The sequence below is a fragment of the Desmodus rotundus genome, chromosome 1 (genome assembly GCF_022682495.2).
Source record: "Desmodus rotundus isolate HL8 chromosome 1, HLdesRot8A.1, whole genome shotgun sequence".
Lineage (NCBI taxonomy): Eukaryota > Metazoa > Chordata > Mammalia > Chiroptera > Phyllostomidae > Desmodus > Desmodus rotundus.
The window spans coordinates 169664920-169692616 of NC_071387.1; the positions used below are offsets into that span (position 1 = coordinate 169664920).

The following is a 27697-nucleotide window of genomic DNA, read 5'->3' on the forward strand; positions in this document are numbered from 1 at the left end:
CTCTTCTCATACTTTCCTAATTTTGATTTTTGCATTTTAACATTTAATCAGCCTGGATATTATTTTTGCACATACTATAAAGATACAACCTTATGCTTTTCCGTATGGATATCCAGTTGTTCCAACACCATTTATTAACTATAACAGTCTACTCTTTCCCCAGCGATGTGAAAAGCCACTTCGTATAGAAAATTCGCATTTACATACATTGACTTCTGTCTTCTCGTTTCAATTCTTCTATTTGTCTATTACTGGGCCAATACCACAGTTGAGATTTCTATGATTTCATATTATGTTCCAATACCTAGATAGCAAGTCTCTCCTCATCATTCTTTTACAAACTTTTCTTGCTCATGCCTGTGAATTTATCTTCCATATTAACTTTATTTTTATTGCAAAAACATAGAATTTAAAAATTGTTAGAGTACTTGTTTTTGAAAAATTCTAGATATGGACTACTTGCCAAAATGGAAATGTAATTTGAAATCATGATCCTTGGAGAAAATACCATAAATGTTAATTACTATGAAAATGTAAACGTGGCTAAAGCGTGTGAACAGCAGTTCTTTCCATACTTGATATACCTAATGGTATCAGGAAAGACTAAAGGCTATTTTTCCTATAAAAACAGAAAAACCTCTACTTAAACAAACAAAAAAACCTTGAGATACTCAATACTCTCTCTTATTACAGTAGTCCCTCCTCATCTGGGGTTTCATTTTCCATTGTTTCAGTCACCTGTGGTCAACTGCAGCCTGAAAATACTAAATGGGAAATTCCAAAAATAAACAGTTTGTAAGTTTTAAGTTGTATGTCATTCTGAGTAGCATGACAGCACCTTGAACCACGGCTCCACTCTGCCTGGGATGCGAATCACTCCCCTGTCCTGCATGTCCACACTGGGTAGCTGCCCGCCTGTTAGTCACTCAGCAGCCATCTCAGTTATCAGATTGACTGTTGCAGTATCACGATGCTTGTGTTCAATTAACCCTTTTTTATTGTCTTAATTGTTCTATTTTATTATTAGTTATTCTTATTTCTTACAGTGCCTAATTTATATATTAAACTTTATCATAGGTATATATGTACAAGGATAAAGCAGTATATATAGGGTTCGGTACTATCTGCAGTTCTGGAATCCATTGGGGGTCTTGAAATGTATCCCCCCCAGATAAGGAGGAACACGACCGTACAACTAAGTTCACTTAAGATGTCAACCGTCTTTCTTAACATAATTACCTAAGCCCTGGCTGGTGTGGCTCAGTGGACTGAGTGCTGGCCTGCAAATCTAAAGGTTGCAGGTTCGATTCCCAGCTGGGACGTGTGCTTGGGTTATGGACTGGGTCCCCTGTTGGGGGTGTGGGAGACAACTGATCGATCTCTCACACATCGATGTTTCTCTACCTTTCTTTCTCCCTCTCTTCCCCTCTCTCTAAAAAAATAAAGAAATCGCCCTGGCTGGTGTAGTTCAGTGGATAGTGGATTGAGCACAGGCCTACGAACCAAAGGGTCACCTGCCAGTTCTATTCCCAGTCATCTCTCTAAAAAAATAAAGAAATAAACCTGGCTGGTGTAGCTCAGTGGACAGTGGATTGAGCACAGGCCTATGAACCAAAGGGTCACTTGACAGTTCAATTCCCAGTCAGGGCACCTGCCTGGGTTGTAGGCCAGGTCCCCAGTAGGGGTAGTGCGAGAGGCAACCACACATTGACATTTCTCTCCCTCTCTTTCTCATTCCCTTCCTCTCTCTAAAAAATAAGGAAATAAAATAAAAAATATTAAAAAAATAAAGAAATAAAATGTTTAAATATATATATAAATATAATTAAGCTATAGGATGCAAGAGATGGAAGTCTTCTTTACATCTTCCTATATTATCATTTTCATCTTGGAGACCCCAAAACAATATCCTAACAATCTGATTTTGTAAAAGCTTGCAGGACTTGAATAGTGTTCTTGTTCCTGTGACAGTTCTAACATTCTTGCAGGTCCACTACTTAAGACAGAACACATTAACACATTATCTCCACAACAAAGAAGTTATCTCTTTTTACTAATATGACACATCTTGCTAAATTGCCTTTTGCAATTTAATAAGTTAGTCTTAAAATAGAAAGTCTTCAGTAAAGGTGATAAAGTAGTATATTATTTTTATTATTTCTTAATGTTTACTACATAAAATATTTGGCCTAGCTGGTGTAGCTCAGTGGACTGAGCGCGGGCTACAAACCAATGGGTTGCTGATTGATTCCCAGTCACGGCACATGCCTGGGCTGTGGGCCAGGTCCTAAGTGGGGGCCATGTGAGAGGCAACCACACATTGATGTTTCTCTCCCTCTCTTTCTTTCTCCCTTCCCCTCTCTTTAAATAAATACATAAAATCTTAAAAATAAAATGTTTAAAACTGTAATTTGCAGTTATCATGCTCATAGAGAATATATACTTTAAAAAAAATCATAACCACTAATGACTAGAACTAATCACATTTAGCACTTTTATGTACTTTCTTCTAGAATGTATATATTTATATATATATGTATGTATACATACATACACACACACACACACACACACACTTTGTTGTTACTGACAACTGTTTTGTTTTAGCACAATAAATTGGAGTCAGAGCAAAATTTCAAACCCATCTGATACTTAACAGTTGCAGGATATTATGCAAGTTATTTCCACCAAAGCTCAGTTTCCTTACCTGTAAAATAGGGATAAGGTACCAATTTTGTATGGTTGTGGTGAGGTTTAATAAGATCAAGTATATAAATACTTTGCATAGTCCCTGACAGGGCTGAAGTCATTTCTACTGTTAGCATTATCATATAAGTTTACACCTTGTCATTTTTAACTTGACATTAAATTGTATTTTCCAATATCACCAAATATTCTCAAAACACTAACATATAATAGCTCACCCATGTAACTGCATCATTATTGGACTTTGTTTCTAATTTTTCAATATTAAAAGTTATTATTTATTCAGCTAAGTGCTCTACACACACATATTATTTTGTTTAATCTTCAAAACAACCCCTCCCTTAGAGATTTCCTTCAATGCCTTTGACCCCAGCAGTGGAAAAAAAACAATGTTTCATGTAAGATCTAGAACCATGCCGGTAGGAGAAGTTCCAGCTATTTATTTCAACATCACCTTGATGTGAAAGATAGAAAAAATGACGTATTAAAAGTGACAGCAGCTGTTTCACAACAATGCTAGTATGCCCACACTACTGAACTATATACACTTAAAAATGCGTAAGATGGTATAGTTAACAACAATATAACAATGTATTATATATTGGAAAATGCTCTCACTACAAAAAAAAAAAAAGGTAATTACATAATGGGATGGAGTTGTTAAATAATGCCACAGTAGCAATCATTTTGCAATACAATAAGTGTATCAAATCAACATGTGTATAACCTTAAACTTATGTAATGTTTTATCAATTATATCTTAATAAAGCTAGAAAAAAAAGTATTGACGCGGTAAACTTTATTACGTGATTTTTTTAAAAAATGTATTGATTTTAGAGAGAGAGGGGAAGGGGGAGAGAGAGAGAGATAGAGAAACACTGATTTGTTCCCTTATTTATGCATGCATTGGCTGTGCCCTGGTGGGAGATCAAACCCCCAACCTTGGCATACCTAGATGACCATCCAACCAACTGAGCTACCCAGCCAGGGCTGTTATGTGTTTTTTAACCACACACACAAAAAAAAGTGTCAACAGGATAAAAGCAGAGTTGGAATGTTGATGACTAATGTACCTAGATGCCAGGAAACAATTTCTTGATTGTAGACACTACTTAGAACACTAAGGTAAACAAAGGGAAATTGCCCTCAATGTTAAAGAGAAAGCTAAGTTTAATAGTAGAAAAGGTGAAGGATTTTTAAAACTGGTAGTTCCTACATTTTCCAAAATGACATCCCTTATAAGTGTAATAAAATTTTTTAATTCTAAAAACTGAAATAGTATGTGTCTCCAACTCAAGTTTACATAATACCTCTTAAGTTTGGTTTTGTATAATTACAATGTAAGATTCAAGCCCTGACCAGTGTGGCTCAGTTGGCTGGCTGTCGTCCAGCAAAGCAAAAGGTTGCCAGTTTGATTCCCAGTCAGGGCACGTGCCTGGATTGCGAGTTTGGTCGCAGGTCAGGGTGCATACGAGAAATAACCAATCTATGTTTCTTTCTCACATTGATGTTTCTCTCTCTCTCTCTTTCTCCTTCCTTTCTCCTCTCTCTAAAAATAAATAAACTCTTTAAAAAGATTCAAATTAATGAGTTCATAAGAAACTTACCTTATTAGCTTCTATTGTCACTATTCGATTAAGAAATTTCATCATAATTGTTGGTGCCACAGGGTTGAAACTGTCGAAGTTTTATACAAGAAAATGGTTAAATGATTAACTAAAAATATAATGTGTACATTAACATTTTAAGCAGAAAGTTCATTCTTACCTAATATTTGATATAGCACACTCTTCTTGAATTTCTTTGGGAAACAGTAACCTTTGATTATTATCTCCACTGAGACTGTCAGAGATTATAAATATTAGAGGACATCGACCAATCTGTACATATGTCCTAAAATAACAAAATATAGCAATGTTAAAATTTAAGCCACTTACCATTTAATTTGAAATTTTAGAAAGCTTCACTGAAACTCACCTTAGAACTTCATGTAAAGTATGAGAATCTCGATAAAACTGGTTAGGTAAATCCTATTGAAAATACATGATAAGTACCTGTTCAGTTTTATTCCCATGTAAATTTATTTTCAGATTTATATTTACCAAGACAGGAAAAATGCTATCTATTCAATGTATTGTAGCCAAAACTTTTATAGAAAGGGAATATGAAATAGCTGATATCCTCAACAGTAATATCCAACAATGGGAAACCCAATTTTCACATTAACTTCCTAGGTTGATTACTAGTTGAGAGTATTTTCACTAAGACATCATTTTCCAATTATTTACTTTGCTTTTCTATACTTAAGCCATTAAATTTTTAAAGGCCATTAACCTAAAGCTACTCTATTCAAGTTAACTGAATAGGTTTTTAGGTTTCTGCTATCTTAAAGCTTTATGTTATGTTTTACCAGTATTAATACAAAATATATCTTACAATTGTTTACTCTACAGTTACTACTGGAGGTTTTCAAAAGTTGTACCTACCTCAACCAGAATTATCTTCTTATCAGTTCTCAGATCATCTCCAACCATTTGTAGTTTGTTATATTTTGTTGCTCTCAGTAGAAACTCTTTAAAAACTGCTATCTGAGACTGATAGGGAAATACATGGAAGCTTGATTCTGGAAGGTAACATATTTAACCTTTTTCAACAACTTATATATACATCAATGTTACACATATATACATATACATCAATGAATACCCATGCAAGAAGAGCTCACAATACTACAGACTGTTCAAATCTAAAACAGGATATCCATTTCAAAAGGCAAGAGTCACAAACATCAGGAGTTGTTGCACACCAGTGAATGCGCTGTGGAGTCAACGCACTTGAGAACACAGCTGTCATTCCACACAAATGGTAAAAGTACTTAGGACTTTGCGTACACAATGAAGACTCTCCTAATGAGTGTGTGACTATATAAATAGAATATTTTCAATAATAAAAGTTTAACAACAAAAGTAGAATGACTGATTAGTGAACTTGGGGATAAGGGAAATTCTCCATACAGAAGACCTGTTTTTTCATATAGAAGACTTGCTAAATATTTTCAAATGTAATGTTCCTGTTTAAAAAGCAGTACAATTTTAGGAATTCAGGATACTAGTAACATAAAGACTGTGCATATTAAGGATATAATATGCACAGAGCACATTAAAGAAAATCCCAGAGAAGGGATTCTTGAAGAATATTCCACATTAAAATAAAACTGTCCTTCCTCTGGCTGGTGTGGCTCAGTGGATTGAGTGCTGGCCTATGAACCAAAAGGTTGCTGGTTCGATTCCCAGTTGGGACACATGCCTGGGTTGTAGGCCAGGTCCCCAGTAGGGGGTGCATGAGAGTAAACCACACTGCTGTTTCTCTCCCTCTCTCCCTCCTTTCTCTCTAAAAATAAATACATAAAATCTTTAAAATAAAAAAATTAAAAAATTAAAAAACAATAAAATTTTCCTTCTATAGAACTCCTTTCACTTCAAAGTGGCCTAAGGGATTTGGCTACCCCTAATTTAGTTATAGTAACAATAAGAAAACTATGAAAGCTAAAAATGATTGTGCTAGAGTATTCAAGAAAACATGTGAAATGATTATATACCACATCTTTAAATTGGTACATTATTTTTTTTTAAAACAGTAATACTTTTGAAGATTTTACTTATTTTTAGAGAGAGGGAGAAAGACAGGGAGAGAAACATCAATGTGTGGTTGCCTCTCACACAACCCAGGCATGTGTCCTAACTGGGAATCGAACCAGCAACCTTTTGGTTCACAGGCTGGAGCTCAATCCAGAGCCACACCAGCAAGGGGTGGTACCATTATTATCTTTGGGTTTTTGTCTTAAGGCCTCCTTCCCAATTCCAAAGACAGTCTTGCCTTTTGCTTTGATTAGATTTGATTCACACAGGTCTGATCTAAGCTCCCCTCTTGTTTGGAGACAAACTCCTTTAATATTTCTTAAAGCTTGATTTATTTAGAACAAAAAGATTTTATTTATACAGTTTAATTTTCTAGCCTGCGCCTGAAAAAAAATACATAAGTAATAGAAAGAGATTAGCTTGTTATCTAACAAAACAGTTAAGACGTAATCCTCAAAGAATCCCTTCTCTTTTACTGGAGACCTGGTTCCTTTCCTTCTCCTGAAATTACTTCTCTCTGAAAACTAGGACATATGGGAGAAAATGCTCTCATATAGTTTCATTTGATCGCTACTGTGACTTTGTAAAGCAGCTGGCAGTGAGCAGATGCCAATCTAGTATAGGAGAGTCAATATACACCTTTGTCTATAAAACATATACCAAAAAGGAATCTTAAGGATATGGTTGGGGAGTTTGTTTCAAATGTCCTTGAATTAAGCACAGGCTTTTCCAGTATTTCCATTACCTTCATAACAAACCTTACCATAATTAAACATGATCTCCTTGAAATCATCTTTTTGGAACTGTGGTAAAGCCGGATTAATCCACTCTTGTACTTGAATACCATGCTCCTTTGATAGTATTTTTATAGTTGTTGTTTTTCCACACCCAGGAGGCCCTGTTATTAATAAAATAGATCCACCCTAAAACCAAACACAAACATCAATTAAGAATCAAAATCATTTGAAATCATTTCCACACCCAGGAGGCCCTGTTATTAATAAAATAGATCCATTCTAAAACCAAACACAAACATTAAGAATCAAAATCATTGGAATTCTAACAAAATCATTATGTTAGAATCTTTCTAAATGCCAATTAATTCTATAAATATTTACTGAATGTTGGATATAAGCAGACTACATTTCACAATAATGCTAGCTGGAGCAAACCAGCTTTAGATAAAATAAAATAATCTTATTTCCTGACCTTGAAGTGTAGCTTCTACTAATTCTTCAATTTTTACATTACGCCCCTCCCAAGGACTACTTAGTAGCCAAATTAAAACAACTAAACCTCAGTTGGATTAAGGAGGTAACATTTGAAACAAATATTTTGAGGTTACTTGAACTCATAAAATTCGATCTTAACACAGAACTCTTTGGATTATATATTTTAATGTTATACAAGTATAATATTCAAATGGGAAAAAGTTTGGATATTAATTTTTTTTTAAATGTACACTAAGTGGGGGAGGGAGGGGGGTTCAGCTGGGGTGGGGTGGAGGGATGGGGAGAAAAGGCACACAACTGTAATTGAGTAACAAAGAAAAATTTTTTTTAAATGTACACTAAGAAACATATTTAGAAGACAGGACTCTAAAGAAACTAGAGATTGTAGGTCCCAATAATATTCCCTCACACAGTAAATCTGATTTTAAAAAATCATGCCTGCCCTGGCTGGTGTAGCTCAGTGGATTGAACATGAGTCTGCAAACCAAGGGGTTGCCTGTTTGATTCCCAGTTGGGTGCAGGCCAGGTCCCCAGGGGGCACGCGAGAGGCAGCCACATATTGATGTTTCTTTCACTCTCCACCCCTCCCACCTCTCTAAAAATAAATAAATAAATTCTTAAAAAAAAATCATGCCCTTTAATTGAGATGAAACAGTTAGTGTTTCAGTTGCTTCCAATGGCAACAGATGCTCTTTTGATTCATGTCTAGCTTTTGGATCTAACCCTTTGGTTTAGTGTTAAAACACATACAAGACAGACAGAAAATGGATTCTAAAGTACTTAGGTGAAAGATTGCTAGGGAGCTGGACACTTACCTGTTGCCAAAGTACCTCCCCATAGATTATGTGCCAGTTGAGACAAAAAACTGCTTTATAATGAAGATTTTTGACTAACACTTCCTTAATCTAGTGATCAAACTTCACGTCAAAAACAGAACCAGACATATTTCCTGATGTGATACAATATAAAATACACACCATGACTTACAAAGTATTCTTACAAAACTGTTCAATTCGACTCCATATATTAATTTACCACTCTATGTTTATGTTTGAAGAATGTCAAAATTAGAAAAATTTTTAAAAAGAGAGAGAATAATATTCTAGCTTGGGGGCTGAGAGTAATTGTGGTATTAGGAAGTGAAACAAAAAACATCAACAAAAATGCATAATGACTGTTTTAGGCTATATTTAGTACAAAAACTAATATGTAATTTGCCTGTTTACTTCAGTGTGAGATATACCAACACCTGAACTGGTTTACTGTGCTTTATGTTAATGACAGTACATAAGAGTGAAAAGGAGTATAAAAGTACAGGGAAAACTCAAAAGTCTCAGAACCTTTTAGCGTGGCCAAAAGTCGTAAGATAAGAAAGCTTTCCATGGCTAGTGACCTGGATTTATTTGAATAAAATCATCATAAAAGTTTAACTTCTCATAACCACTGATAAGACAGAGAAATATTTGGTGTTAAATGTTTAAAATTATTTTATTTACCTGTTTTGTTTGCCTCTCTAAGACTTCAGCTTTTAACCATGTTTCAACTTCTTCAATTTTCTTTTTGTGCACGGCAAGTTCATGCTAAAAATTTCAAGTTTAAAATAAAACATTTTAACTCAATGGTTTTATCAGCACAGATTAAACTAAACATTTTAAAACTAGCAAACAATGAACCTGATAAAAAAGGCTGATTACACTTAAGAACTGATGCCATTATTTGAAAATTTGAGGTTTGGAATTATAAAATTTTTAAAAATCTTGTAATATATTTTGGGAGTGGAATAAATGGGAAGGGGATTACATTTAGCAACAAATAAATAAATAGATAAAATAAACAGATCAATTCTACATTCATGTTAAATTTAATCTAAGGCAACCAATGGTACCACTTCAGAGTAACTGTTGAGAAAACTCTGAGCCTTGGGATATAAAATAAAAACCCTGAAATTATTGTTTTTTTCCAATTCATTTGGAAAGATTTTATGAATAATAACCTAAAAATGCACATCCTTCTCCTTCCTGAAATAAAATTATGTTTGCATGCTATTTAGTACCTGAGTTTCTGGTTTGTATTTATCCACCCATGGTTCATTTTCAGACAGGTATTTTTTTGAATTTTCTAGAGCATATATCTGTTGTGAGGAAGACAGTGTTCCTCTTTTCCTAGTTGGAAATGTGCTACTTTCTACTGTGGAAGGCACGTTCTTTCTTCTACGACTGGAGTTATTCACACTTAATGATGTGGCAGCAATAGCAGAGATGCTTGTACTCTCTGAAAAGTCATCAAATGATGGGTCTACCCAATCTGTTACCTGAAAAAAAAAAATCACATAAATACTATTACATTTTTTGCATCCATTCCCTATTTAATTACTCTTGTTAAAAAAAAATTGCATATTTGTAATATTTAAAATAAAAATCTCAAAAGTTAGCTCTTTAAGTAAAACTGATTCCAGCCCTGGCCAGGTGGCTCAGTTAGTTGGAGCATTGTTCCATACACCGAAAAGGTTGCGGGTTCCATCCCCAGTTGGGGCACATACAGGAAGCAACCCATAGATGTCTCTCTTTCTCTCTAAAAATCAATTAAAAAATATATCCTTGGGTGAGAATAAAAAAGAAAAAAAATGACTCCATATGTATTAGTTATTTTTGTACTTTACAGTAAGTTCAATGCATACTTGTCTACTTGACCATGGTAATGATGAATACCATATAAAGGAATATAGAATACAAATTTAATTGTTTTTATTAATGTAATCTTCCCAGGATAAAGAGTAGTCTGATTATTTTAAAACTCATATAGGACTGAAACATAAATATTTAAAGTACCTATCAAAAAAAGCAAAACAAAATAGAGAAATATTACTTTAACCATGTACAACAGTGAGAAGAGTAATACTTCAACCTTAACCAGTTTAACACACTACTTTTCATACAGCAAAACAATCCCTATTAGCTTTAAGATTTTGTGAGGATATAATTTAAGAATCCTGATACTATGAATAATTTGTAATTATGACTTGATAATATTCACTCCTCTTTTAAGCACAGAGAGTTAGAAATGTTATCAGCATGGATGAAGAAATGAAAGCTCTGGGAAAAAATTTCAGTCATAGCTACCTGACTCATTTCCTCCTCTTCAAAAGACTGTCACTATTACTATAATTTTGGTCCCTTTCCTCTATTTTTAAGAGTACATACAAATTATGTTATAGTAATCCTTTTGATAGCAATTCTGATTTACATGTTACATACACATTTTATGGCATTAATGCTGACATAAATGTAGACTCCCATTTACTGAAAAAAAGAGAGAGAGAAACAGCAAAGTTAAATCACATACTTAAGATCAAAGATAAATCAGCTCTGGCTGGTGTGGCTCATGAGAACAGAAAGGTCGCCAGTTGGATTCCCAGTCAGGGCACATGCCTGGGGTGCTGGCCAGGTCCCCAGTTGGGGGTGTACAAGAGGTAACCACACACTGATGTTTCTCTCTCTCTCCCCTTTCCTCCCCCACCTAAAAGTAAATAAATAAAATCTAAAAAATAAAAATAATAAATTAATTTTTTTTTAAAACCACATCAACCACTAGGAAAGCAGCTCTTTGAATATGAATATGATACAGTCTGACCTTCATCCTACTTTGGCTCCTAACCTTGCTGAGAACTACTTCACTGAACCTTATGATTTCTAAGAGGCAGGGCTTGTTGATAAAGTTTAACACCACTACAAATCACATTTCTTTTCTTCTATTGCTCTTTAATTCTAGAGTGTTCAGTCTTTTCTTTGTGACTGGATTGTAAATATTTTTTCAAAATTAAGGTTGTACTTTCAGTATAGTTGTTTGACAACATATTATTAGACTTTTTAGATCACTAATTACAACAGATATTGGGCACCATTACACTGATAGCAGTAATAAATCATTAAGAACATGTACAAAAATGTAAATCTTTTGGGGCAATTATATGACCATTTTAGTGTATCATACCTTTGTGGAAGATACCTTTCGTCTAAGAAAAGTTTTTGACATTATAAACTTTAATAGTTCCCATCCATAGCATACAACCTGTAGTATGTTAAAGTATAATTCACCTAGGAAACAAAAAGGAAAAAAATTCTCAATTAAGAAAAAACTGAGACCCTGGCCAGGTAGGTCAGCGCGTTACAGCATCTCCCTGATAGCCAAGGTTGCGGGCCTGATCTCCCATAAGGGTACATACAAGTATCAACCAACGAATGCATAACTGAGTGGAACAACAAACAAATCGATGTTTCTAGCTAGCAAATCAATAAAAAACAATTTTTAAGGAAAAAAACTGTGATAAGGCTAGCAATTAATATTTATGATATAATCAAAAGCATAATGTTAACACTCAAGACCTGTGAGAAAGAACATAATAAACATAGATGCAAGTATCAAAATGCTAAAATAAATTTAATTTTAATGACTATAACCTGTGTCAAGTAATCTGATTCATGGTATTATAAAATATTTCATACCAACTCAATTAAACAGAAAAACCACATATTTTTGTACCTTTTGTTATTAAGAAAAATTAGACAATATTATTTGTGCAGTTTTTATATGGAAAATTAAAATTCCCTCATTTTAAATCAGGTGAAGCTTTTCATTGCCAAAATTAAAAAAAAAATGTACCCTCTATACAATGAATTCAAATTTATCACTGACTCTGAAGACTTTAATCTTACTGTAAATTTTTCCTATAACTGGTTTCCTTATTTAAACATATTAGGAAATTTTTGACAGCACTCTTTCCTGACTTTCAAAATTCTTCAGTGTTTATACAAACAAGTAAATTCACCGATTTTAAGTTAGCCAGAGGGAACCGTCTACAAACGCATAAATTAGAACGTACATTGGACTCTTACAGTTTGGAAGCACACACAATGTGTACTTCCACACACTAGAAAAAAATCGTACACATACAAATCGTTTGCGATTAAGGAAGTCTTTGTTTGGAGTTTCAAAGAGGTACATAGGTGGAAAAAACACCTATTTGAGTAAATATAGCTGGCAGGTCAAAATAAAAGGCGCAGGCTGTTAGGGTAAGAACTCCCAAGTCATTCTTAGACAATGACAATTACCTCCTTGAGAAAGCAGGTAACGGCCCCTGATGATGCCACGTTCCAGAAATGAGACGTCAGAAGAGAACTTCGAGAATATTTCTAGCAGACCCACAGCACCCTGCACACTGCACAGGGTATGAGCTCAGACAGTCGTGCAATGTCGGGCGGCTAATCAGCGGAGAGCCGAGATAGGCTCGCGTGCCCCCGCTCCAGGCCAGAGGTCTGCGCCCCCACCCTTCTCATTTCCAAATGGCTAGGGCAGGTGGGGAGGAAGAGCAACCGCAGCCCGGGAAGGCGTGGCCGCAGAAATGCACTCACGTCAATAGGACAGATACAGACATCACAGCCACAACCGCAGCGGCCTTACTTGCCGAGAGCTGCGTGCCCTCGTGGGCGGAGAGGACGGAGGAGCACAGGCTCTGCCACAGGTGGAAACGCAGCCACCAGGCCCTACCTGGGCTCAGCGCCGAGCCTCCCGGAGGTCCCACCTACCTGGGACTTTCCACACTCATCGGCGCTTCCGCGACACAGCCCGAAGGGCGGGGGCAACCAAAAGAGAGGATGACTTAGGCGTCCAGCGCATTGCCTGACTCGAATCGTGGTTTCCCCTCCATTTCCCTGCCTCAGACCCTGTAATGAAAGTGCGTCATACTAGGCCAGGTAACCAAGGGTTAGTGACTGGAAAGCAAAGATGGGTCAAGAGCGTGGTGCGCGGCCTCTGAGGCCAAAGGCGCTTGCCATGGTCCGTCCCATCCGGCCCCTTCCGGTTGTGTTTAGAGCCCTTGGTTTGCAGAGCCGTCCCGGTGACGACCATGTTGCTGCCGAACATCCTCCTCACCGGTTAGGGCGGGCGCGCTGGGGCGGGGCTGGACAGTGGGTCCCGTCTGGGCGCCGAGTTGTCTGGACCCTAGAGCATACGTCCTAACGGGGAGCGCTCAGTGCTTTGTTCCGAGGCCAGTCGAGGGCCGCGTGGAGTGGCAGTTCTCAGGTCCCCAGACCAGGCCCTTGCGACCGTGGGGGAGGGGGGAGGGGGAGGGGGGGAGGGGGAGGGGGGAGGGGCGGGGCTGCGAAACTCCGTCCTGCTGGCGGCTGCTCGGCGCGGTGGAGAGGCGCAGACCCGCCCGGCTCCCCTTTCTGGCAAGCTGACTAATCTTTTTAAACCAGGTTTTTGTTTGCAACGTGGATGTTGACTTCTTTATCTTGCTGGCTTGTCTTTGGGTTTTAGAGAGGTCACATTAGTAGATCTGTTACCCGCGGACGCCTGTTTTTTAGGCCTTAGTGGGCGGTCTTTCATTTTTCCTTTGTATGTGAGAGTCAGCTTTCGGTGAGAGTTCGGTTGTTTGTGGCGTACGGTGATTAATTTGCAATGTTTGTTTGTTGAGTTAGTATTAGAGACTTTTTTTGTTCCAAGAAGAAAACAAGCCTATTTCCTATGTACATCTGGCCATTTCTCGTACAGAGATGTGAAGTTCCCGTGGGGTCCTTCTGGTTCTTTGGCTCCACACTCAGGGGAGCCTGTTATGTGTGAGGGGCACTAAAATGCCGCATAACGGAGATGCTATTTTGGGGGGGAGAGCTATAAAGTTTTTATCGTTTAAGAAAACATAAGCTTGTTGGTCGCGCACAATTTTTGTCTGTGTCTGAGAGCTGCAAATTAATTCCAACAAATTAATATTTAGCCTTTAAGATTCCTTAAGGGGAAAATTGTACATCGAAATTGACTGGGGTAGTCAATGTCTTGGTTTTTTTAATATTAAGCCATGTTGTCAAAAATTTGTGAGTATTTTATTGAAAATAATGGTGTGTCCAGGATTCAAACGTGGTGTGTTATAGGGAAACTTAAGGTAGATGTTATTGTCTTGTGTATAGAGATGATTTATTCTTGTTATCGTGGGTCATAATGATTGAGTTTTATTCAGTGGCATTAAACTTGAGCAGCTGAAAATTATGCATTTGATGATCTTGAAATCCAGTAGATATTAAAAAGGGAAAGTGAACTGTGTAGTACTGCCATTTATGTACAAGGGAATGTACAGTATGTGTACATATGTATATATGCACATTATATATCGATACACAGTATGCTATGGGATGTACATATGTGTGAACATTTACACAAACACATATGCATAGGACTTCAAGAATCTTGTTTATAAGGAAGACTATGGGGAGTCCTTAGAGGAAATGAGATTTGTTTTTTATACTGCTTAATCTTTTCCATGAACAGTTTATTAATTTTTTTTAAATTAGATAATAATAATTTGAGATAGTTTTACTCTGGGAATCTCCATAGTGGTGGCAAGAGGTCTGTGAATTGGTATCAGAATTGCCCAAGCCCCACTTCTGGCAGAATCAGATACACTGGGTAAGAGTCTGACATCCAACAGGCTTTGGGTATGTTAATTCAAATAGTGTCGCTAATTACAAAACTTTTCATTTCAATTGTTAAGAAATATTAAGCAGGGCAGGCAGGTGACTAAATCCCAGTAAGTATTTCATGAACAGTATTTTTTGTGGCTTGTCTTACAGGTACACCAGGGGTTGGAAAAACAACACTGGGCAAAGAACTTGCATCAAGATCAGGACTGAAATACGTTAATGTGGGGGATTTAGCTCAAGAAGGTAAGGAACATTTTGGGGTTGTTTTTAAAAAGAGAGAGAGAGATAATGGAGTGTTAGTACTATACTGTGAGAGGGTACAAAAAGCAGAGGAAGATTGCCGTTAAGGAATTTATGCTGTGTTGGGGACCCAGAATAATAGAAAGTACAGTCATACCTCAGTGCTTGTCAGTTTCAGAACTCATCAAACCCTGTACTCGTTGCATTTTAACCCGAAAAAAATGTTGCGGCACTCATTGCCTGCTTGGGACTCATTGCACTTGCTAGAACTTGTATGAGTCACGATGCCAACCTGCAGAAGAAAATGCTTTGTCGTTTGGTACTCGTCATTTTTGGCACTCATCACAAGTTCCACAACAAATTACCAGTAACAATGAGTACCAAGGTGCCACTATAGTAAGTGTCTAAAGCTGTGTCCTAGTTATTTTGACCATTACATTGCCCCCCAATTGGCTAGCAGTTCTTGTGGATAATAATAATTGGGAGGTTTTCATGAAGAGATTGATTGGACTTAAGATAGGTAGAATTTGAATATTAGGAAGAGGGAGGAATGTTTTGAGATGGGTGAACACGTAAAGGTTCAGGTGAGTCCAGGCCTGTCTATGGAACTGCTTATATTGATCTCACTGGAAGGAAAGAGTATTCTGAACTCAGGTAGTAGGACATGATTATCTTACGATATTTTCCTAGATTAATTTAATAGTTGCATGTCTGTATGAAATTGCACATATTCTGAAATGATACATGTTCTTTCTTACTTTACCTTGTTTACCCCAGTCTGTATCATTCCCTTATTGTGTCTTCAACTGTTTATATTCTATAATGATTTGTACAGGGTAGAAACTCAATAAATTTAGGTAAAGGGAACTTTAAGTATGCCTCATTAAAATTAAAAACATTTAACATTTTTCTAAGTTGAAATATTTTTTTAAATCAACATTAAAAAAATTTTTTTTAAGTTCCTGACAGTTGCTACTAAAGTAACTATTTCAGGTTTGATCTAATGTACATATTTTTTTTAAATAACCTAAAGTCTGATCACCGGATATCATGGAGTCTGGCAAGATGGCTTCTCCCAAGAGCATGCCGAAAGATGCACAGATGATGGCACAAATCCTGAAGGATATGGGGATTACAGAATACGAACCAAGAGTTATAAATCAGATGTTGGAGTTTGCCTTCCGATATGTGACCACAATTCTAGATGATGCGAAAATTTATTCAAGCCATGCTAAAAAAGCCACTGTTGATGCAGACGATGTGCGTTTGGCAATCCAGTGCCGTGCTGACCAGTCTTTCACCTCTCCTCCCCCAAGAGATTTTTTATTAGATATTGCAAGGCAAAGAAATCAAACTCCTTTGCCATTGATCAAGCCATATTCAGGCCCTAGATTGCCACCTGATAGATATTGCTTGACTGCTCCAAACTATAGACTTAAGTCCTTACAAAAAAAGGCAGCTACTTCTGCAGGAAGAATAACAGTTCCACGGTTAAGTGTTGGTTCAGTTACTAGCAGACCAAGTACTCCCACACTTGGCACACCAACCCCACAAACCATGTCAGTTTCAACTAAAGTAGGGACTCCAATGTCCCTCACAGGGCAAAGGTTTACGGTACAGATGCCTACTTCGCAGTCCCCAGCTGTAAAAGCATCAATTCCTGCAACATCAGCAGTTCAGAATGTTCTGATTAATCCATCATTAATTGGGTCCAAAAACATTCTTATTACCACTAATATGGTGTCATCACAAAATACTGCCAGTGAATCATCAAATGCATTGAAACGAAAACGTGAAGAAGATGATGATGACGATGATGATGATGATGATTATGATAATTTGTAATCCAGCTTTGATGCATATACCATGTATACTTGATATTGAATCCACTGTACTAAGATTAAACATGCATGCTGGGTGTTTTCAAGTTGTGTTTTAGAAAACTTAAATAGTATTTAATGAGTAAATATAGTTATCATAGTTTTTAATTGAGATATTGTATTTTCTTTAATAGAATTCCTAATGGTTTTTCATTAGCCTTTCAGTGTAAGAAATAAAGTTGCTATTCATTGATTTGATTGTTTGTACTTTGGCAATTACATTTTAGAAGCTATTTTACCCCTCATCACCAACAGGAATAATATTGTAACAACTTCAATTGTTGCAGTCTATTCATTACCAGTAGAATGTTATCTCTAATGTCTTCAGATATTTAAATCATAGTGTCATCTCTGGTGTGTAAGTCATTCTTACGGGCCATTCTCTCAAATTACTGAAGTATAACCATGTTTCCTTTTTGGAGAGAGCAGTGGATCAGGACTTTTATTCATAGTGAATCCTCATCTGTTTGGATTTATCTTCCTCAATTGCCCAAGTTCTTCCTAGGTCCAGTTTTTCTATCCCTTTAGTTTTATTTATGAACCCTTATGTGTCTCCCAGTATCTCTACACTTTAAAATTTTTAGTTCTGGGCAGGTAACTTTCTTAGCGTGTTGTCCCAATATGCCAAGGTTGAGTTCCCTCCCCGGTTCAGTCCCTGGTCAGGGAACATGAAAGAATCAACCAATGAATGCATAAATAAGTGAACAACAAATTGCTGTTTGTCCCTTCCTCCCTTTGTCTCAAATAAATTAAAGAAAATTTTTTTCAGTATCCCTTTTGCAGGCCAGTTCTCTGCATTTTTGCTTGCCATATGTATGTGTATATATCCCTCATACACACACACACATTCTTCAGAGAGAAGGGGAGGGAGAGAAACATCAATGTGTGGTTGCCTCTCATGCATCCCCTACTGGGGACCTGGCCCACAACCCTGGCATGTGCCCTGACTTGGAATTGAACAGGCAACCCTTTGGTTTCGAGGCCCACACTCAGTCCACAGAGCTACACCAGCCAGGACAACATGCCATATTCTTCATATAAGTCACTCTCTCACTTTTATTTTTAATCCAGGTCTGGCATTTAAATTATAGTTAATAAAACTCAGTTTGTTATTTGCTATTGTACATAGCTAGAAAGTCTTCATTTTATACTTAATGTGACATCTGGTTTTGTTTCTTTGCCTGTTGAACTTGACAGTTTTTGGCAAGTGATTTCAGAGTCACAATAGTCATTTTCAGTCCTGTCTTCCAGTTCTAATCTCACCTACTCAATTTAACATGTCTAAACTTCATGAAGTTGCTATATAATCTATCATGAATAGCATTTCGAGGAACGGTAACGCTAGAACCATTGGGTCCTCTCCTACTTGTATTCACACCATTTTAGCCAGTTGTGTGTCCACCTAATGGTGTGTGGTCTCAACCATTTTATTGATATGATAAAATTTAATCCTTAAAGGGAAAGTATGTTTCCCTCGTATAATGCCACATAAAAGATGTCTGGTCTGACTTGATGTGGTGTTAGATGAGGTACCTTGTAAGATTTCTCATAATGTACTAGATTTTTTTCTTAATGCCACTTGAATGTATCTGAGATTCTCATTAGAAAATATTCTGAGACATCCAGCCTCTTATTTTTTTTCAAATGGTGATATAAGGAAAACCACGCAGTCATCTATAAAGTAGTGGTTCTCAGGTAAGGGTGATTATGCCCTTTAGGGGACATTTGACAATTTCTGGGGACATTTTTCATTGTCACAGCTCAGGTTTGGGGAATTGCTAGTGACATCTGATGTGTAGAGGGCAGTGATTCTGAACATCCCACAGTTTACACCTTCCACTCCCATAACAGAATTATCAAGCTTAAAATGTTGGTAGTAGTTGAGGTTGAGAAGCTCTGCTACAAATGAGACTTTAAAGAAAAATGGTTTTTAAACAAATGTCTAAATGGGTGTCTGTAGCCATCCTAATAATCATATTGAATTGCTGTATTGTAGTTGACCCTTGAACAACATGGGTTTGAATTACACAGGTTCCTTTATACATGGGTTTTTCTATTGACATGCACATTTCAACTCCGTGGTTGGAAATCAGTTTATGTGGAGGGCTGACTAGTTATACATGGATTTTTGAGTTTGTGGGAGGTTAGTCCCCCTAATCCCTGCATTGTTCAAGCACCAGCTGTATTTTAGAGACCCTTATGTCACTTGGAACCCAGGCAGAAAAAATTAGTTGGGAAATTAACGTTAACAAAACTGTCGGGAGTCCTAAACATTCTGTGACTAAGAATGCTTTTCTTATCCCTTATGGGGCAGCTTTGCCTGCAGAGCCCCCCACACCCACCCCAGCCTTTTCCTCAGTGGGCTTTTATTGGGTTCAATTTGCACAGGAATATATGTAAAGCTCATTGATCATTGTCAGGCAGTAAGGATCAAACAATAGATAATATTCAAAGATCTAGGAGGGCTTATTCTGAGTCAGGGTCTGTTAGCTAAAGGGCTTTAAACTTTGGGAAACAAACTCATTTCATGCTTGGACCCTTATCAGAAAACTGAGGACATTCTTAGCAAAGCAGGTTTCACAGGATATTACGCATTCTTTCTTAGGCCTGATCGCCCCAGGGAATCTGCCCTTTCCAGCACAGGACTGCACCACCCTCTGTCATTGTTTCAGGCTTATACCAGGCAGAGGAAGTAAGGCAGCCAAGAGATTAGGAGACTTCTTGCAGACAAAATGAGGGCTCAGGCTATGTCAAAGCTGAGAGGCGAGGGTCCATCACCCCTTTTTCTATAGCCCCCCAAGCCCTTCCCTGAGGGCCCCTTTGTGACCATGCCCGTCTTAGGCTGTCCCTCCCTTGAGGAATCTTACCCATCATTGGCTGACCAGTCATCCACCCAAGGCCAAGCAGGGTGAAGTAAAAAGGGACAGAGATGTGCCACTGCCAGGGAGTTAAGCTTTGTTTCCTAGGTGGCTTATGGTCCCAAGGTCTCTCACTCAGCCTTAGCCATGGGGGGGCCGGGGGGGGGGGTGGCAGTTACAGCTTCTGAAATCAGGCAGGGTGGTTCCCAACAATCCCTATTCTTCCAGTCTCAGATTCCTCCTCACTTGATAATCCTTTCCAATATGCAATCATTTAATTACATTTACCAGCATCCTTAATTTTCCTGCCACCATTTTTTTAGTCTGAAGCCTCAAGGTTCCTAGCCTCTGTAGGTCCAGACAAAGTAATATTATGTTGACATTGGATCCATTTCAAATAGAAGTTGTAAAGCATAGCTGAACCCTCAACACTTGTTATCTTGATCTGTTTCTAACCTAGCAGTGGGCAAACTGCTGCTGTTTTTATAGGATCCACCCACTAGCTGAAGATTGACTTACAAAGCCTGAAGTATTTATTGTCTTGTCCTTTCCAGAAGTTTACCATCCTTGCTCTAATCTCTTTTGTGTTCCATCTTTTTCTTCCACTGAAAGCCTTTGAAACGACTCTCCATTTGCTCTGCAATACTGTTCTCTCCCAGTCTTTGCATCTGATCCTCTCCCTCCCACCACAGACCTCTTTCCTTCATGATTTCACAGCAGAAATCTAGTAATTCTCCTCTCTAGTAATCTCATTCACTCAGGACTGGCCACTCCCTTTTACTGATGACTCTTTATGACTAACAGCCCAATTTCTAGACACCTAAAGGTAGCCATCTGGATAGTACCCAGACATTTCCAAATTAGCATGTTTAAAAAGCACATGCTCTGAAGTTATCCCTGACTCTCCTTGCCCATTCCTGATTCCTATCCCCCACATATACAAACACACCAACACACTACATGGATCATTTGGCCTTTAAATCTTGATAGTTTGAAAAATCCCTGTAGACTACTATCCTATTCCTGAAACACCTGGTGGGTTCCTGTGGTGCCCCTAATCCATTCTCAAGACCATTTGTGCCGAATCTCCTTCAGTATCTCTTACCTTCCTCCTCTATGCCATCATGTCCTTTAAAAAACAGACAGTGGGACCCTGGCTGAGTAGCTCAGTTGGTTAGACCATCATTCCGATGTGCCCAGGTGGCAGGTTTGATCTCCAGTCAGGGCACATACAAGAACCAACCAGTGAATGCATAAATAAGTGGAACAATAAATGAATGTTTCTCTTTCAAATAAGTAAATTTCTTAAAAATGAGGACTGGGAATAACATGACTTGCTTGTTACTGATAAAGGTCATCCACCCTCCTTAAGTATAGGAGATTATGAACTCGCCTCTCTACCCTCAGCCTTACCTGCAGCCACTGTCCGCTATGTTCCCTTCAGTCTGCCCACAGTGCACTACTCTTTCTCATCACACTAGGAATTTTCCACCTCCATGGCTTCAAAAATGTCATTTCCTTACATGTAGATGCCCTTACCTGCCTTAAAAACAACTCTTTAAAAAGCCCAACTCAAATGTCACATCTTTGGTGTAAACTTCTCTAAGCAGAATTTATTGCTCTCTTCTCTACATAAAAGGCCAAGTTTCAAAACACTCTATCCTTCTAAACCAATTAATGTCTTGTACTTAATAAGTTTCCTGGATTGAGGTAAATATGTTCCCAAAGGGAAGATGTCTGGAAATGTCTTAAATATTGGCAATAGTATCAAAATAGATAACTAGCATCCCAATATCTTCAAAAAACACCTTTCACATAGTGTATAAATGTAGTAAAATGTAGTGTATAGAATGGCAGTAAAAGTAAACATGATTTTATAGCTTGACAAATGACAGCTAGGAAGATCTTTTAAGGTAAGAACTTAGCCCTTCAACTCTAGCTCCACAATCAGTATTTTTTTTTTCTGCAAGAAATACATCTTTAAGTAAGTTATAAAACTTTGTTTAGAAAATTCAATAATTTTTTAAGCTTTGGTAATTTAATCAAAGCAAGCCTTTTCATGTTTGCTAGATAAAGATTCTATGTATAGACAACTATAAATTTGATCTCTGGTTGAAACTTTTCTGAAGTATACATTTTTCTGTTTTTTGGAAATTTAGAATAAAGTTTAGAATCCATTCATGTCTCTTCATTTCCTATGGTACAAGTTATAATCATCAGTCACCCAAAATTCTGCAGTAGCTTTGATGTGGTATCCATGCTGCTGGAGATTTGCTTCCTTCCAACTCTTTTTTACAAATCAAAATGATTTTTAACTGAAATTATTAAGGTGACATTGATTAATAAAATTATATAGGTTTCTTTAACTTTTTTGCTCTGGCTGGTATGGCTCAGTGGCTTGAGTGCCGGCCTGCAAACCAAAGGGTTGCCAGTTCGATTCCCAGTCAGGGCACACGCCTGGGGTGCAGGCCAGGTCCCCAGAAGGGGGTGCACGAGAGGCAACCACACATTGATGTTTCTCTCTCTCTCTCCCTCCCTTCCCCTCTCTAAAAATAAATAAAATCTTTTTAAAAATAATTGTTTTTATCCTCACTCAAGGACATTTTTTCCCTTGCTATTATTTTATTTTATTTTATTTCATTAAATAAAATAAACATGCCACAACCCAGGCATGTGCCCTAACTGGGAATCAAGCCAGCAACCCTTTGGTTCCTAGGCCAGTGCTCAAGTCACTGAGCCACACTAGCCAGGGCTTTTCCCTTGCTTTTAGAGAGAGGAAGGGAGAGAGAAATATCAATGTGAGAAAGAAGCATTGATTTGTTGCCTTCTGTACATACCCGGACCCAGGGTCGAATCTACAACCTAAGTATGTTCTCTGACCAGATATCAAACCCGCAGCTTTTTGGTTATGGGATGACGCTCCAACCAACTGAGCCATACCAGCCAGGGCAGACTGCCTAATATTTATTTCTTGAACTTTATTTAATTATGTAGTATTTCATCAAGTTGTTATATCAAGATTTAACTTTCCCTTTTGTTGAACATTTTTAATCATTACAGTCTTTTTCTGATTAGAAATTAAATGATAGAGGAAATCTGAATGAGTGTATTTTTCTTTAAAAAATTTTTAAAATTATTTTTAACATACATGTTCAGAGTTGATTTACTTTCTATGTACATACCTAAGTATCATAACAGGCATATAAAGGCTCACTTTACTTTGTACCCCTTTAACAACTGGGAAAGTACATTTTTTTCATGTATGTTTTATCTTTTGCGTCCTGTATGAGGTCTTACTCTTTGTTAAGCTACTTATTTTTATCTTGATTTTTATGGTCTTTATATAATCTACATTTCAATCCTTTGTCCTACTACAAAATATTTCTCCCAGTCTTATTTTTATTTTTTATAACTTATGTAATTTTTCATTGAACAGAGGTTTAACATTTTAATTAGTTATTTTATTTTTAAAATATTTTATTTCTTTGTAGAGAAAGGGGGAGGGAGAAAGAGAGAGAGAATCATAGATCAGTTGCCTCTTGTAAGCACCCCGAACGACATGGGCCCTGACTGGGAATCAAAACTGTAACCTTTTGTTTGTGGGACGATGCCCAACCAACTGAGACACACCGGCTAGGGCTTATTTCTTTTTCTTTTAATTTTTATTTATTGATTTTACAGAGAAAGAAACATCAATTTGTTGTTCCATTTATTTATGCATTTATTGGTTGATTCTTGTACGTGCCCTGACTGGGAGGTGAACCCTCAACCTTGTTGTGTGGAGACAGCTCTAACCAACCGAGCTACCCAGCCAGGGCTTATGTTAGATTTAAATCTGCCTTATTTAGAACTGTCCATCATTCTTTTTTTTTTAAAGATTTTATTTATTTATTTTAGACAGAGGGAAAAGGAGGGAGAAAGAGAGGGTGGGAAACATCAATGTGTGGTTGCCTCTTGTGTGCCCCTTACCGGAGACCTGGCCTACAACCCAGGCAAGTGCCCTGATTGGGAATCGAACCAGCAACCTTTTGGTTCACAGGCTGGCACTCAATCTACTGAGCCACACCAGCCAGGAGAACTGCCCATCATTCTTGTTTTGCCTTATGAAATAGGACAATTAACCCTTGATTATGGAGATGTTGGTAATCTAGAAATAAAGATGCTGTTCAGGAGCATCTTGATACTGCCTCTCCTTCCCCACACCCCATGAAGATGTGACCTCAGTGACAAGAGGGTTCACTCCTGGAATTGAGAACTTGTTATCTTTAATAAGTTCCATATCCTTTGTCTAATAAGTTTGAAACAATCTTCTGTTAATGTGTATGAGAGTTTCTATCCATGTGTCACCTCTTCCCACTAATCTGTAGGTCACCAAAATTAATACTGTTCTCTTCTAGTAGTCCACAAATTCAAAAATTAGCTATTATTAATTCTTTAGTTGATTTCTATTTTGATAGCTAAAACAGTTTCATATATGTGGCCATCCAAGCTTCCCTCTAGACAAAATTCTAACTTACTAGTATTGTTCACTGTATCCATGTGACATCTATTGTGTTAGTGCCCTCCCTTGTCTCTAAAAGAGTCATTGATGATTTATTTCCCTTCCTAAAGCCTAGAATTAATTGACTATTACGGAAAGTTACTTTGAAAATACTACTTTAACACGCCAATGTATATCTTTTTCAGGGCAGTTATATGATGGCTATGATGAAGAGTATAATTGCCCTGTTTTAGATGAAGATAGAGTAAGTACAATTTTTTAAATAAAGTATAAATTTTAAAAAATTTAATAGGAAAGTTGATATTTTTTAAAAAATCATTCATCTTTTTCTTCTCTCCACCTTTCTTATAGGTAGTGGATGAGTTAGAAAACCAAATGAGTGAAGGTGGAATTATTGTTGATTACCATGGTTGTAACTTCTTCCCTGAACGCTGGTTTCATAGAGTTTTTGTACTGCAAACAGATAACAGTATATTGTACAAAAGACTTGAAACCAGGTAAGAAAGGAAATACAATGAATTCTTAAAGTATCATATAAACTTGTTTTCAGATTCAGATATTGGCCATTGTGACTACTTTATTTGGTCTCTACTTAAGAACCAAGTCTGCATGGACTGACATTCTGAATCTAAAAGAAAAAGGTGTATTTTGTATGACACAGGCATTTGTATAACAGTGTAAATAAATATCTCAACTGAGAGTTTAAGTAAAATGTACTATAGAGCAACCCTATTTAATATGCTTTTTCCTTAAAGTAAAATCTTGCTAGGAAAACAGCCAAACCAATAACATAGTCTTTGCTATTGAGTGAACATTACCCAAATTATCCTTATAAGAGGAATGGGAAAGCTTATGAAAAACTAACAAGATAAATCAACATTTCACAATCTTTAAAATATATTTGAGTTAGTGCCTCCAAGAGAGTGTCACACTCCAGAATAACCAAAAAAGATAGATTTTTGAGGAAGCATTTTTCCACTGCCTTTTGATTCAAGCTGTGGGAAGATGTGGGTGCTAGGAGGAATTTAGAGGGCAGTCTCAGGAAAGAAAACTCCAGAAATTTGCCTAAGGTCAGATTCAGAATTTGTGGTTCTCACCAAGTCAGCTCTGACTAACTACCATCGGATGGGATACTTGCAAAATCCTTGCACGAAGGAGTACAGTAGCGGACATATAGGGAAGGTGAGGTTGGGACAAGACCTGAGACTTTCATCATTTTTCTCTAGGCAGTGCAAAGCCATTAAAAGTATTTGAACAAAGAAGTAATAAAGAGCCATATAATACATAGGCTTTTTTCCCAAACAAGACAATTTTTTAGAATTCTATTTAAAAACTACTGTTTTTTTGTTTTCTTTTTAAAGATTTTATTTATTTTACTTTTAGACAGAGGGGAAGGGAGGGAGAGAGAGGGAGAGAAACGTCAGTGTGTGGTTGCCCATCACACACCCCCTACTGGCGACCCTTTGGTTCACAGGCCGCTGCTCAATCCACTGAGTCACACCAGCCAGGGCAAAGAAAAAATTAGTTTTTTGTAAATAGCCAAAGACTAAGGTTTGAAAAAATGATGAGAGGTAGTCTTTTTTATTTGTAGCCATTGAAAAAGTTATAATAAAGTAACTACTTTTTAAAAAACAGCTCTATTGTGATAAATTCACATACCATCCAATTCACTCATCTGAAGTTTATAATTCAATGATTTTTAGTATATTCACAGAGGTGTGCACCCATTACTACTACTAGTTTTCGAAAATGTTCATCATCCCCCCACCCACCCAAAGAAAATCCATACCCATTAGCAGTCACTCTCCATTTTCTGTCACTCTCCCAGCCCTAGGCAACCAGTAATTTAATTTACTTTCTATCCCTGTAAATTTGCCTATTCTGGCCATTTCATATAAATTAAATCATACAATATGTAGCCTTTTGTGTCTGGCTTTTTTTACTTAGTGTGATGTTTTCAAAGTTCATGTAGGATATCAGCACGTACCAGTACTTCATTTGTTTTTTTATTGCCAAATAAAATTTCATTGCATGGACTATATATTATTTATCAGATATGTGATTTGCAAACATTTTCTCCCATTCTGTAGGTTGTCTTTTCATAAAATTAATCACCTTTTAAGTAGTTTCATTTAATTTTGATTTTTTTTTCTCCTCACCTGAGGATATGTTTATTGATTTGAGAGAGAGAGAAATCAGATTGCTCTTCCATTTATTTATGCATTCATTGGTTGCTTCATTTTTGTGCCCTGACTAGAGATTGAACCCGCAATCTTGGTATATTGGGACAACGCTGTAAATCGACTGAGCTACCCAACCAGGGCAGAATTTTAAAATATTTTTACTAGCTAATTCATTGGCTAATTTACATATCTGCCTAAAGATTACTTGTTTATTTTTTTCAATGTCTTTGGAATTGGTAGAGATACATGTAGGTGATCAAGTACTCAATTAGTGTATATTATTTCAATTATATGCATTTCATTTTATATGCTATCTACTTGTTTTATCTGTTTATATTATAACTGCTCTAATTCTTTTTAAAATTTAGGACTATAACTATAGACTTCTTATTTTATCTCATAGCTCAGAATCTGGCTTGAGATAGGTAGATATGTTTGCTAACTGAGAGCCTAACAAAAATGTCAGGAGGAAAAATTTCAGACAAACCTAAACATTGATCCTTGGTTTAACCCTCTTGTCAAGCCCCTCATTTATAGGTGCTAGTCCATTTCTACAGGTTAAGAGAACACAAGAAGTATTTTTGCCTGACTTTTTGTGTATTCCTCAGTCTCCAGTTTCTGGCATGTTTCCTAAAACTCCAATTTGTTTGCTTATCTCCTCTCTGCCTTCTAGGGGTTACAATGAGAAGAAACTGACAAATAATATTCAGTGTGAAATTTTTCAAGTTCTTTATGAAGAAGCATTAGCATCCTACAAGAATGAAATAGTGCATCAGCTGCGCAGCGATAAGCCAGAAGATCTAGAGAATAATATCAATGAGATATTGAAGTGGGTTGAGCAATGGATCAAAGATCAGAGCTCTTGACTTACAAGTCTGGCCACTTTAGAATCACTCTTAATATTTCTCTGCCCACATCATATAAATTGTCCAATTATCAGTAAAACTTTTTAATTAAAATTGTGCTGCAGAACTAGTAGGTGGATAGTAT

General features: G+C 37.0%; 3 protein-coding genes across 11 annotated transcripts in view; 2 read left to right on the forward strand and 1 right to left on the reverse strand.

The window, feature by feature from the left end:
• Window positions 1-13285, reverse strand: part of RAD17 (RAD17 checkpoint clamp loader component) — a 32010-nt gene extending 18725 nt beyond the window's left edge. For 3 of the 7 annotated variants that reach the window (XM_045186249.2, XM_024578488.3, XM_045186252.2), the window contains exons 1-9: window positions 12685-13152; window positions 11567-11670; window positions 9630-9887; window positions 9073-9156; window positions 7108-7267; window positions 5193-5329; window positions 4684-4736; window positions 4474-4599; window positions 4314-4383 (exon numbers count right to left, since the gene is read on the reverse strand). In XM_045186249.2, coding sequence (XP_045042184.2) covers window positions 4314-4383; window positions 4474-4599; window positions 4684-4736; window positions 5193-5329; window positions 7108-7267; window positions 9073-9156; window positions 9630-9887; window positions 11567-11608 — 930 coding nt within the window. In that variant the 5' untranslated portion in view covers window positions 11609-11670; window positions 12685-13152. The other 4 variants (XM_045186247.2, XM_053912978.1, XM_045186248.2 and 1 more) reach the window with 4 other exon arrangements.
• On the forward strand, window positions 13209-27682 carry AK6 (adenylate kinase 6). 2 transcript variants are annotated; one of them, XM_024578491.3, is made up of 5 exons: window positions 13209-13326; window positions 15196-15288; window positions 24710-24768; window positions 24876-25021; window positions 27381-27682. In XM_024578491.3, the coding sequence occupies exons 1-5, from the start codon at window positions 13302-13304 to the stop codon at window positions 27571-27573; spliced, it is 516 nt and encodes a 171-aa protein (XP_024434259.1). In that variant the 5' UTR covers window positions 13209-13301; the 3' UTR covers window positions 27574-27682. The 2 variants fall into 2 exon arrangements, with proteins under 2 accessions (XP_024434259.1, XP_024434258.1); XM_024578490.4 differs by lacking the exon at window positions 13209-13326 and adding an exon at window positions 13374-13506.
• TAF9 (TATA-box binding protein associated factor 9) lies at window positions 13461-17358 on the forward strand. Of its 2 annotated transcripts, none has more exons than XM_024578489.3 (3): window positions 13461-13506; window positions 15196-15288; window positions 16319-17358. In XM_024578489.3, exon 3 carries the CDS (start codon window positions 16336-16338, stop codon window positions 17128-17130), a length of 795 nt encoding a protein of 264 aa, XP_024434257.2. In that variant the 5' UTR covers window positions 13461-13506; window positions 15196-15288; window positions 16319-16335; the 3' UTR covers window positions 17131-17358. The 2 variants fall into 2 exon arrangements, with proteins under 2 accessions (XP_024434257.2, XP_053768984.1); XM_053913009.1 differs by lacking the exon at window positions 13461-13506 and adding an exon at window positions 13758-13803.
• Window positions 27683-27697: the final 15 nt, after the last annotated feature.